This window comes from Cavia porcellus, unplaced genomic scaffold (assembly GCF_034190915.1).
Source record: "Cavia porcellus strain 051 isolate PalLab524CR breed Dunkin Hartley unplaced genomic scaffold, mCavPor4.1 scaffold_6, whole genome shotgun sequence".
Classification (NCBI taxonomy): Eukaryota; Metazoa; Chordata; class Mammalia; order Rodentia; family Caviidae; genus Cavia; species Cavia porcellus.
Window position 1 is genome coordinate 97,172,347 of NW_026947489.1, and position 11,906 is coordinate 97,184,252.

The 11,906-nt window shown below is 46.1% G+C and overlaps 1 protein-coding gene across 1 annotated transcript; it reads left to right on the plus strand.

Annotated features, from left to right (window-relative positions):
- Nucleotides 1-279: 279 nt before the first annotated feature.
- On the plus strand, nucleotides 280-10,847 carry LOC106026720 (natural cytotoxicity triggering receptor 3 ligand 1-like). The gene is made up of 5 exons (XM_013148043.3): nucleotides 280-1,314; nucleotides 3,514-3,861; nucleotides 7,240-7,554; nucleotides 9,086-9,167; nucleotides 10,374-10,847. The coding sequence occupies exons 1-5, from the start codon at nucleotides 1,158-1,160 to the stop codon at nucleotides 10,435-10,437; spliced, it is 966 nt and encodes a 321-aa protein (XP_013003497.3). The 5' UTR covers nucleotides 280-1,157; the 3' UTR covers nucleotides 10,438-10,847.
- The last annotated feature ends 1,059 nt before the right edge of the window (nucleotides 10,848-11,906 follow it).

Here is an 11,906-nt window from a genome sequence, read left to right on the forward strand (position 1 = left end):
CAGTCGTGAGTTCAATCCCCGGTACCGATAAAAAGGAAAAAGCACACCCCCCTCCCCCGCCAAAAAAAAGACGCGTCCAGGGCTTTTGGTAGATTGGGGAGGGAGCAGGCTGCTGAGAATTCAGAGCCAGATTCCCCACTCATATGAGTAATGGGCTGGCCACATTTCCAACCACAAAGTTCTCCCCGGAAAGAGGCTGGTGAGGAGATCTCTGTAGATGTGCGGTCCTGGTGGGCAGAAGTGCTGGACCTGCCTCCTGCGGGGTGTGGAGAGGGAAGAGCAGGATTTCCACTGGGAAGTCCCTTGTGGGCTCCCTAATTGAGTTAGAGCCCTTCAGCTTAAGCCCTCAGATGACAGCTTTCCCCAAAGCCTGCTTAGCAGAGCCAGAGCGCATGCACCACATGTGTGACCCTGGGTTTCCCCTACCGTGGAGCACGATTAAGATGAAAACCCGCACATCATGAGTAGGGACCGTGAACCTGTCTCACGGATTTTAAGCCTTGTTAGTGGGTGAACAAGCCAAGGCTTTGAGACTATTGCTTCGCAATGCTAGGAAGAGCCAACACATCTAAGGATCCAAGCACCAGCGGGCTGTGAACCCTTGGCGGTCAAGAGCCGGTGATCCCTGCAGTAGCTTTTCTGATGCCTTCTGCTGGAAACCCAAAAGGTCAGAGAGATCGCGAGGCCCCATTGTGAAGGTCTGTATTTGTACTGAAAATGAAGATGAGCCAGCTTCTGCCCTCTTCTCCCTGAGCTTGCTCTGGGACTCCTGCTCTTCCTGCTGGAGCCCTGGCGAGCCCGCAGAAGGAGCTTCCTGTTGAAACACACGCGCACCCCGCAGCCACAGAGGTCGCTGTGCAGGGCCAGCAGCGTGAGAAACCTTGGATTCACTCTTCATTGGGGGAAGGAGTGATGTGAGTTTATTTGTTAATGTATAGAACTCTCCCCCCACTTAAGACGACCTGATTCTCAGTCCAGGGACTCCAGTGGGGGATTTCCGGGTGTCCCAGGCTCCCTCACTTACCGCGGCAGGCCGTTGTCGGGGTGACAGAAAGGAGGCGGGGAGACGCCGGAGACTTCTAGAAGGTTGTAGACGTCCTCCAGCGATCTGCAGATCCGAAGACAGCCTTGGGGATCCCCTCACCCTGCAGAAGCTGATGCCGTCCCTCTGTGGCCTGGGGCGTCGCTGGGCAGCTTCGGGGCTGAGCGGACCCCAAGAAACCTGCTCCGATGGGCACGTGACGCGAGCGTCCCTGGCTTGCCGGCTGGCGACGGCGCTGCTGCTGCTCGTGTGTTGTGCGCGGGCGACTTCGGGTAAGAGCTGGGACTGGACTGCAAGAGAGGTGCCTGAAGGAGGTGCTCCTAGGGCGGGCTCCGTCCCAGGGCTCGTGGCTTTGGGCCCTGCCTTCATTCTTTATGTGGGGGCCTAGAAGAAAACGGGGACGCCCTGTAAGAAAAGTTCCTATACTGAGGTCAGAGGGAGAGATGGAGGGCGTTACATCAGCGTGACCGGACAGTGAATAACTTTTCTAGGTTTTTTTGTTTTTTGGGGGTTTTTTTTTTTGCTCAGATTCAGAGTCTGAGTGTGTAACCCAGGCTGGCCTTGAGCGCACTGTGTACCCCGGGGTGGTCATGACTCATAGTGATCTTTTAGCTCAGCCACTCAAGCGCTGGGCTTACAGATGCGCTGCAGACTGAGTCCTGAGCGCTCTCACTTGGAGGAACTTAGGAGTGGGTAAAGCAAAACCAGGCAAAACGTAGCCTGAGATGGCAAAGCTCAACGTTAGATGTTTTAACATGTTTATAAGTTTGTCTTTCTTTCTTTCTTTCTTTCTTTTCTTTCTTTTCTTCTTCTCTTCCTCTTCCTCTTCCTCTTCTTTTTCTCCTTCTTCTTGTTCTTCTTCTTCCTCTTCCTCTTCCTCCTCTTCCTCTTCTTCTCCTTCTTCTCCTCCTCCTCCTCCTCCTTCTTCTTCCCCTTCTTCTTCTTCCTCTTCCTCTTCCTCTTCCTCTTCCTCTTCTTCTTCTTCTTCTTCTTCTTCATCTTCTTCTTCTTTGGTGTTTTGAGATAAACCACCCTGCAGCGGGGCAGGGGAGCCCATGTGGCAAAGGCAGTAAAAGGGACTTTGCCAACACCGTATGAACATGGAAAGAGAAGCTTTTGTCTGGCCGGAGTAGGCTGAGGTTTTTGAGAGTGAAATCAGAGTGAGAGTTTGGGGTCTACATAAAAGTTGGAGAATATGGAAAACACAGCTGGGAAGCACCTGTGACTAGGTAAAGAGTGTTTTTTGCTTTGAGAACTTAGCAGCTTTTGTATGGGAGAGGGCACCTCCCAACTACCCCCTTATCACCTGCACAACCTTTGCAAAGCACCCCCTTCTTCAGCAGTGCCCCACCTATCCTTTAGTCCCCACATTCCAGTCCACCCTGAGGAACACACTGCCATTCCCAGCTGAGCCTTCACCAGCTTTCACATCACTCCACTAACAGCCCATTCCTACCTAACCAACCTTGTGCCTTCCACCATCCAAAGGCCAGCTCCTGCCTCCAGTTCCACTCCGAGCCCTCCCCCACCACATTCCCACTACTCCACACTCCCACTCCACGCCATTCCCTTCTTTTGTACCCTGCCTCACAGCCTGACACATCACCCATCTCCCACTCCTGCACCCAGCCTTTGCTCCTACCCTCATCCCCATACCACCTACCATCCCCACCCTGTGCCCACCATTTCCACATTCCTTCCTTCACTCACCATCTTCATCCCCCTAACCCTCACCTCACCTCTCACCTGCCCCCCAACCTCCCCTAATTCTGCCCTGCTCCACTCCCACCCATGTCTAGCCTGGATAAACTAAATGTATGCAGGTATCAAATACCTGTATGCCCAGCACTGGGAAAACTGATGCAGGAGGCTTGCTGTGAGTTCCAAGCCAGCCTAGGCTAAAGAGTGAGTTCAAGGCCAACCCGAATTTCATAGCAAAACCTTGTCTCAAAAAGACCCCTCCAGGGACTGGGGATTTAGCTCAGCAGCATAAGCACCTGCCTTACAAGCAGGCAGTCTTGAGTTCGATCCCCAGTACCAATAAAAATGAAAAAGACAAAAAAAATTTTAAAAAAGACCCCTCCAAAAAATTGCAGATGCTGGGCTAGGACATGGTGGTGGCCAAAAGAGATGAAAAAAGCCTGGAGCCATCTCTATTCTTATCTTTTCTTATATGGTGAAGGTGGCAGTACTCCCAAGTCAGTCAGCAGATGGAGTGTAATTCCTAGCAGACTCTTACCTGGTCACTAAGTAACAGGTGATAAACTGATTCCGAAGTTCCGGTGGAATTCTAAGGGACCCCAAGAGCCAAAAAAATTTTGAAAAAGAAGAAAGAGGGATTTTAATGGATGGATGAGTGCCATGAACTGAGAACCTATGTCTTGAGTCCTCAGGGTTACCCCAAAATACATTTATTACGTGGTGGAATTTGAGGCAAAGGATCCGCAAAACTGAGTGTGTTTTTGTCACAGGTTCTCTGAAAGTGGAGGTGCCACTGAGGAAACTGACCGTACACCTGAATGACAATGTCACCATCCCCTGCAATTTCTCTGGCTTCGCAAGGCTGGACCTCAGAGTTATGGGCTTTAGGTGGTATCTCAAGGATCCTGTATCTAAATCGAAGATCACAGTGTTGGAGCTCTTTGGCAATAATAAAATCATTCCCAGAACTGGGGCCGAAGTGTCTCCAGAGAGGCTGCTGAGGGGAGACGCCTCACTGCAACTGCCTGCGGTCCAGCTGGGGGATGCAGGAGAATACTGGTGCGAGGTGGTAGACACCCCTGCCATGGAAGATGACAGTGTCTCACTGGAAGTCCTGGGTGAGTGCCTGAGGGCAGAGACCTGCAGTCAGCCTGTGCTGGGTCCTGGGGTGGGATGCAGTTGGGCCCTGAGGGGGCAGAGGGTAGAGTGTGGGTCTATTCCAGACATGGGCTCCCGTCCTGGGCTTCTATACACCTCTGGATGGCCCTGGGCAGGTCATTAGTCAGTCTGAGCCTCAGTGTGCTACAGAAGTGAGTCATAGATGAGATTGGGGAAACAGGGGTGAGCAGCTTAGCGCAGAGCCTGGTCCTCATCAGTGCTTCATAACTGACAGACCTAGCAGTTGGTAGCTAACTTTACTCTTGCATGAGTCCACAGTCGATGTCACTGTGGAAGCCCCAGGTCACCTGGAAAGGGGGAGGTCTGGGGTCTGGCTGGACTGACCTCAATCCTATCTCAGTGTTGCTGTTTCTAACCTGTGACTCTGGCCAGTCATTTAATTTCTTGACACTGGAATTTTCCCCTTGTGTAAAATGGGCTGATAGCTGCTACCTGCCCCATAATAAGTTGTGAGCTTGGTGGTGCATGTCTGTAAATGTCAGTGACCTGGGACGCCTAGGCTGGAGGATCTGCAGAGATCCTGGGCAGCTTAGTGAGACGCTCTTTCAAAATAAAGCCAAAAAGTATAACAAATAAAGAGTTGGAATAAATATAGCAAACACATCACTGAGTCACAGTGATTCCCTGGTATGGGTGAAAATACCCAGCTGTTTGCCTGTTGTACTGTAGGTGGGGTCTCAGTCAAGGTAAAACATTTCCCAAAAAGCTCTTTGACCTGCTCTTTCCTCTTTTATAAAAGCATCTGACATGTGGATGAGTGTTGTGGCTTATCAGTCTGTGGCATAACCACAGATGTTCATTTTCCTACAGTTCTGGATTCTAGAAGTCTGAGGTCAGAGTGTCAGCGGGGCTGCTTCCCTTTGGGTCCTCTGTTCTTGGCCTTCTCTCTGTTCTCCCTCATGGTTGATTTTCTCTGTCTGTCCTAAATCTCTATTCTTGAAAAGATACCAGTTACAATCAATTAGAACCCACTCTGACAGTCTCATTCTACTGTAACTAATTTTTTGAGTATTTATCTGCCAGTCTTTATATTCAGTGATACCAGGAACTCTGGAGTGGACATACGAGATTGAGGGAGACACAAATCCTAATAAAAGAGCAGCATTTTCAAACACCCCTAAGTGTATGTGTTACTTTGATCACTTTGTATCTAGTAATATTAGGCGTGCAGCATTTTAAGTAATTCAAAAAATTCTTTGATTCTGCAACTTGCAAAAAGCCTGAATTAGCAGTGCTTTTTAAAAGAGAAATGAACACGTACAAGATAGTTCAGTGGGCTCTCTTGTGATTCCTACCACTGCAGAATTTATCATATCATTGCCAACTTACCATGGTATGCTGCAGTGCATTTAATTAGTAAATCAATATTGATAAGTTCTTCTTAATTTATGTCCATAATTTACTCAGATTTCCTGAGTTTTCACTTAGCATGCTTTTGGCTTTCCAAGATCATATCTAGAACACCACACACTTTTAATTTGTGTGCTTCTTAGTCTCTTTTCAGCTGTGAACGTTTCTAGACTTCCCTGGATTTTGATGTGCTTGACAGTTTGGAGCAGCAGTGGTCGAGCTGTTGTAGGAATTACTGTTGGAGTTTGTTTGCTGCACTTATGTTGTGACTGGGGTTTGGATTTGGGAGGGTGATCACGGGTAAAGGGAGTTTGCAGCCCTCGTCCAGCCACATAATTCATGACTCTCCATGTCACCCTTGACCTCCTGGGTGCAGTCCTATATGCCTGGATGCTTCACTGTTAAGTTACTCTTCCTCTCTGCTTCTGTGCTCTGGTCCTTGAGAGGAAGTTACTCTGTGTGATCCCACTTTAGGAGGTGCACACCTTTCTCCTTGGGATGCAGTGACTCTGTGATTTATTTGGAGTTCTTCACAGGAATATTTTTTTGATTACCTCTTTATAGACTCTATGCCCAAATAGCACGATTCAGAAATAGTAGGAACTCTGGGAGTTCATGTGGATTTTAATGGTACCTAAAGTGACTCCATAACAGGAGAGTATTATTTTAAACCCTTCATCCTTATACATAGATCTTTGAGTGTTTCGTGTATATTAATACTGGAGTTGCAAATGTAGGTTCAATAGAGGTCATTTATTCTGCAGCTTACAGAAAATCTTGAAATAACTGTGGCTTTTAAAAGGTTAATAGAATATTAAGATAATCCATTGTAGAGGTGAAGATTTAGCTCAGCAGTAGAATACTTGCTTAGCAAGTTGGAAGCCCTGGTTTTATTCTTCTGCACCAAAATATTAAAAAGCTAGAAAAAGAAAAATTCCAGGGGGTTCTCATATTCTTCCCATCACGTTGCTCCATGTACCTCATCATTAGCAGCAGAGATCATTAACTTGATGTAGCAATATTGAAACAATAGTGTTCAATAATGTCCACAGTTTGAGAGTATTTTAACTGTGATTTAATATCACTTTTCTGTGCCAAGATGCCCTCTAGAGTACCACATTTCTTTCAGTAGTTCTTAATTATACTAAGTTGAAACTCACCAACTTTTCCTTTAAGGGTTCATGTTTTGGCATTCTACACAATAACTTTGTGTTTTGGCACCCCTGCAATTACAGCCAGCGCCCCATGCATGCTGGGCTTTGCACTCATGCAGCTACATCCCTGGCCTTCACCCTGTGTTTAAAAGTACATCACCAAATTCAAGGCCACTGGATTTTCTCATACGATCCTTTAGGACCATTTCATTGTCTTCTGTGTTTATTCAAATCTATGATTCATTTTAAATTAATGACTGTGGAAACTAGGTGTATGTCCAAATTCCATGTGCATTGGTTTGCATAAGAGTGTTGAATTTCATGTAGTCCCACCTACCTATAGTAGGAGTTGGTGATGGATGTTTCAACCTGGATGTGTTGCATCCAGCTGAAGAGTAGCATGAGAGTCACGGTCACAGTGTGTCAATATCCTGCTGGCTGTGGTACCTTCAACCAGACTATTAAACTTCAGCCAATCCGATACAGTTTACTCACCTTCCTTGAAGTCTAACACAGGCTAGATATCAAATTGGAGGTCAGTCACTTCTTACTTCTTGTTCAGGAATTCCCAGTCTGTGGTGGCAACTCGGCAAGTTTTGAGTTTATTGCTCAGCATGGTTGAGGCATTATCTCTGCCTCTGAGTGTACATCTCTGAAAACTGTGGACCCTCGTGGTTTCAGATTTTTGGTCTTCCCTGGCTATGGGAGAGAGATGCTAAAGTGTAGGTGTGGCAGAGTCCAGTTAGTTTGATGTGGGAGAAGAAAAGTGTAATTAGTGCTGAGCTCAACTGTGTGACTTCTCTTCCCTGGTAGCTGCACCAACCAGCAGAGTGTTTGTGGAACAGACCACGGGGACTGGTAATGACATGTACCTTGTGTGTCAGTCCTTTGGGTTCTACCCAGAAGCCATTAACATAACATGGGAGAAGCGGACCCACAATGTTTCCCAGGACCAGAGGATTTCTACAGACATCTGTACTGATCCCATCATCGTGAATGAGGATGGTACCTTTAACATCACCAGCTACTTGAAACTCAGTGCCTCTCTGGAAGACACCTACTCTTGTGTAGTGGACCACATATCCTTGAATACCTCCCAGAGGCTGAACTGGACACTGTTTGTGAGAAGTAAGCATCTTTTTACATTTCTTTACTCTGCACTTTGGTTTCTGGGCAGTCTAAAGTGTTTGCTAATGTTTTATGATGAAAAGGATAAACTTGGGCTAAGGCAACAAGCTGAAGTCTGGCCTAACTGAGCCCCAGTGGCAGCAGTCTGAGTTCAGTCCCTGTCCAGGTGCTTGGCCAGGTAGGTGGAGAGGGGTGGTAGTAGTCATCAGGTGGAGACGGGGCTACTCATGGCAGCTTCAGGTTTCTGGATGGTCCTTGTAGCTGGGACTGGAGAGCTTGTCAGCTGCAAGGAAATGGGGATGGGATTTTTCCTTGTCCCCTGATGGTAAGAGGTTTTTGGGGAAGAGGACCAGCACCTCTTTTATTCAGGCTCCAGGTCCATTATACACTGCTATCTTATGGAGTCCAAATGAGTAATCCTTAATAGGTTCTCTCCCACATGAACAGGCCGTAAAAGGGTGGTCTTACAAATCCCCATGGCTTTCTCCAGACATACCCGACCCTTTCATAACAGGTCTTCTAAAACCTCCTTCCTGCTGGGGCTTTTGGTCTCAAATGTTGGTTGCCAAGTTCATTTCTCTGCCGTTAAGGGGGGAGGACACCTTTGATGAAATGAATATTCCTGAGAGCTCGGAGCCCTAGGCAATGTGAATGGGACAAGCTGTATTGGAGACTGGGCTATATCTGTAGGCACGGCATGTGAGGTATGTGTGGACCCAGAGAGTGGGACACTGAAATACGCTTTGTGTGAGGGGAGGAAAGCCTCTGCTGAGCAGTATGGATGTAAACGGTAAGAGATGGCATGTTCTAGAAGCTGGCTGCATGTGAATGACACATGTGTGTTACGTGCTGTTTAATGCCACCCGCCTTGTGAGACAAGTGTGCAGTATAGTGAGTCCCTGACTCACAAGCTTATTTAGTTTTGGGAGAATATTTTTAAGTCTGATCCATTTCTAAGTCTGAGAATGTAAGTGTGACACACCTTTGACAGAAATATACAATGTAAAGCATAAAATCCCAAACACACAAATACTGTGAATTCAACATTTGTACTTTTACAGCTACCTTACAGTGAGGGTCTAGTACAACACAACAGCTGATACACCCGGGGTTGCACGGGTGTTACCTTGGGCTTCCCGGAAGTCCCGTCACCTCACCACTGTGATGGTATCCAGGAGACACATGAGCTACTTCTCACTCACACTTTGTTCCCATCTATGAATGCTCACAATGTGAGGTCCTTTTGTATCTGGAAAAATTTCCAACGCGAATGTTCCTAAGTTAAGGGGGTTCCTGTACTCAGATGTGGGAGATGTGTGTGGTAATTTGGGGGCTCCCTGTGCTCAGATGCAGGAGTTGTGTGTGATAGGAAAGGGGATGCTGAGACCTGTGAAGTGGGGTTGGTGGTGGGAACTATTGACAGGAAAACAGAAAAGTCTCACTGGAGTTAGTTGTTTTGTGAGATGTGTTTTGGGCCTTTGCCAATGATTTTTTCTGATTCTTCTGTCTCTCTCCTTTTTCCTTTTTGCAGAAGCTGAGATACAGTACATCCGGATTCTTTTAGCTTTTATTGGACTGATTTTAATAATGATTTTTTGTTTTGTTTGGATAAGGTAAGGAGCCCTGTCTTAGTTACTTCTCTTACTCCTAAGAGAAGATGCTTGACACCTGGAGTTAAACAGAGAATGATGTATTTCGCTGCCAGTCTGTTGAGGTTTCAGTCCATAACTGGTGGCTCCAAGGAAGGTGGCTCGGCAGCACAGCCCAGATCCTGGAGGGAAGAAGCAGCAAAAGCACCCAGAGACCTCAGCACCCTTTTACTTTTTTTCTGCTTCTTTTCTACTCTCTAAAAGCTACTGGGATTAGGGCTATGACAAATCAATCCGTGGACTAATTTAGTAATCACACATCTTAAATCCCAGCATTGTGCCATGAATCAATCACATACTCTAGATCAAGCCACCTATGGACAAGCCCCATGCCCCATGAGACTTTGGGGGTTCATCTAGACATAAGTCAAAACAGACTCTGAAAGTGTAGTCCTTTGTTTTGGAGTTGGCTCCAAAACCTCAGGATCATGGTCAGTAGATGGGGTCAGGAAGTTTTGAGGGTTGGTGCTGGTGTGTTGGAAGCGTTGTGTGTGGTTCTCTCTGATGTTGTGTTGGGGAAGATGTTGCATTGGGGAAGATGTTGTGTTTGCTGTGGAATCATATCATCATGTATTGGCTTCTGATACTGGGGAGATGTATTATGGAGCTTCTTTAGTCTCCATGTAAGTGTCACTTTAAATTGAACCTGACCATGTGAGCTCAGACAAGGGCTTTGAACTATGTGAAGGCTGCATTATTCTCATGAACACTAAGCCCACAGCTGAGAGAAGGGAATTCCCTCCCATGCTTGCTCATGTCTACTTCATGATACAGTGGGATAACTCACTACTGGTTCTTTCTGTCTTGGTTCAGACTCTATTCACCTTCAGCAAGTGACACAGCATGCTAGGCAAGCATTCTGCCAATGTGATACAGGGCTGCTGCCTAAAATGGTTATATGTGATTTTTAGTTATTTCTTAGTTATTTATGGACTCACCCAGGTGAGATCTGTGTAAGAATCACCACTTCTGGTTGTAAACGAAAAATGAGAAATTGAGTTTGTCAACAAGAAAACTGTGCATCTCACATTAGTTAAGTGATTTGTGGAACTTATTCTCCCAGTGTGACCTAAGCCAATAAGAAAACACGGTATAAAGTGACTTTCACATGCTTCTTGTAATGCTTGTGGTTGTTTTCATTTTTGTCCTTTCTCTGATTCTCATGTGCAGGTACTATTGTAAAAAATCACCAGCTGTGATCCTGAAGAAGGAAGCACAGAACTATAATATATGACAGAGGTTTACAGAGATGAGCGCAAACCTTCACACCTCTCTCTGCCTGCATCTGTTGCCACGTGGCTTTCAGTGTCTTCCAATGCACTCCCTGGACATTGGGCTCCAACTTATGCCTTGCTTTAATCAATGGAAGAAAGTGACTACAAGCCAGGTCCCAATGTAGCCCTGGAGAGGCCTTTTGTTTCTCCATTTTCTGTCTTTGGTGAAGTGAGAAGGATGAATCTCAGCTGGCCAGCTAGAGGATGAGCAATACAGGAAGCAGAATGACATCATTCTTGGTGAAGTGGCAGCCATTCATCTCCACTCATGACAATCTACCTGTGGTCAGCAGTGCTGACAAAGCCAACTCTCAGTGCAAGAGAAATATTTTTTAACTAAATATTTGTTTTTGAATAAAGATATTGAAAAATATTCATGAACTATTATGTGTGGGGAGCAACTGGAGCTGGAGGTTAATCAGATGCGCAGTGCTAAAGCAATGCCAGTCCTGAGAACTCAGAGCACCTCAGGTGAGCCATGCAAATAAGCTGCTGCAGCCTGCAGAACACAAGGTGCTCGAGGCAAGCCAGACAAACAAGTTGCTAGGCAGAAAGATTTCAACTGACTTTGGCCTCCACAGTGCAACTAATTTTCTCCCACCAGAAAAGGAGGCTTCACCCAATCTTAGCTTTCAGTATTCTGACTTTTGGCTTCATTTTTTTGTCCTTGTCTGTCCTCTCCTTATGAATTTTGAGAGCTGCACTGGACATGACATTTTGGTATCTGAAGAAGGACCTGGAACATGAGGAAACTCATTATATAGCAGAAGAGAGGACACATTGTGGGTGTGTGCATGAACGAAACAGGATGCCATGAAGCAAGAACACACATCAGGCTGGAGAAAAGGATAGGAGGGATAATTGTATTGATATTTTCAACATCCATGTCATGAGGTATAAAACATGGGAGAAAGAGGTTCTCAAAAACAACAGATTTGTGTACAAATGCTTATTGTATTACTATATTATGGATTCCTCTATTTTTCTGTTGTGGACCGGGATAAGGGATTATCTCAGTGATCATAAGCATGTTGAGAAGACCAAAGAGGAATCGACTTGAAGCATTACTTTTTTTATTTTGTCTTTTTGAGATAGTATTTCATTATGCAGTTGAGGCTAGCCGCAAACTTGCACTGATGCTCTTACCTCAGTCTCCCAAATGCTGGGATTACAGGCGTGTGCCACCATGCCCGACTTGAAGCACTACCTAAAAGCTAAGTACCAAGCAGAAAAAGGATAGTGGAACTTTAGGAGAAAATGTACCCATCCCCCAGCCAGTGTATGTCATTTTCTTACTTGCTCAGGTAATAGTTCCTGTTCGGGTTATAGTTGCTCCTGTCTCTTTTAATCAGCTGGTCACTATGATGCACACTGTGTAAACCAATCCCCAATCTCTGTGTGTTTCCCCGTTTTTTATCTGATATAAGCC

Coding starts and splice junctions, on each gene's coding strand:
- LOC106026720 (XM_013148043.3), top strand. CDS start 1,158: ATGCCGTCCCTCTGTGGCCTGGGGCGTCGCTGGGCAGCTTCGGGGCTG. Junction 3,862..7,239: donor TGTCTCACTGGAAGTCCTGG/GTGAGTGCCTGA, acceptor CTTCCCTGGTAG/CTGCACCAACCAGCAGAGTG. Junction 9,168..10,373: donor TTTTGTTTTGTTTGGATAAG/GTAAGGAGCCCT, acceptor TCTCATGTGCAG/GTACTATTGTAAAAAATCAC.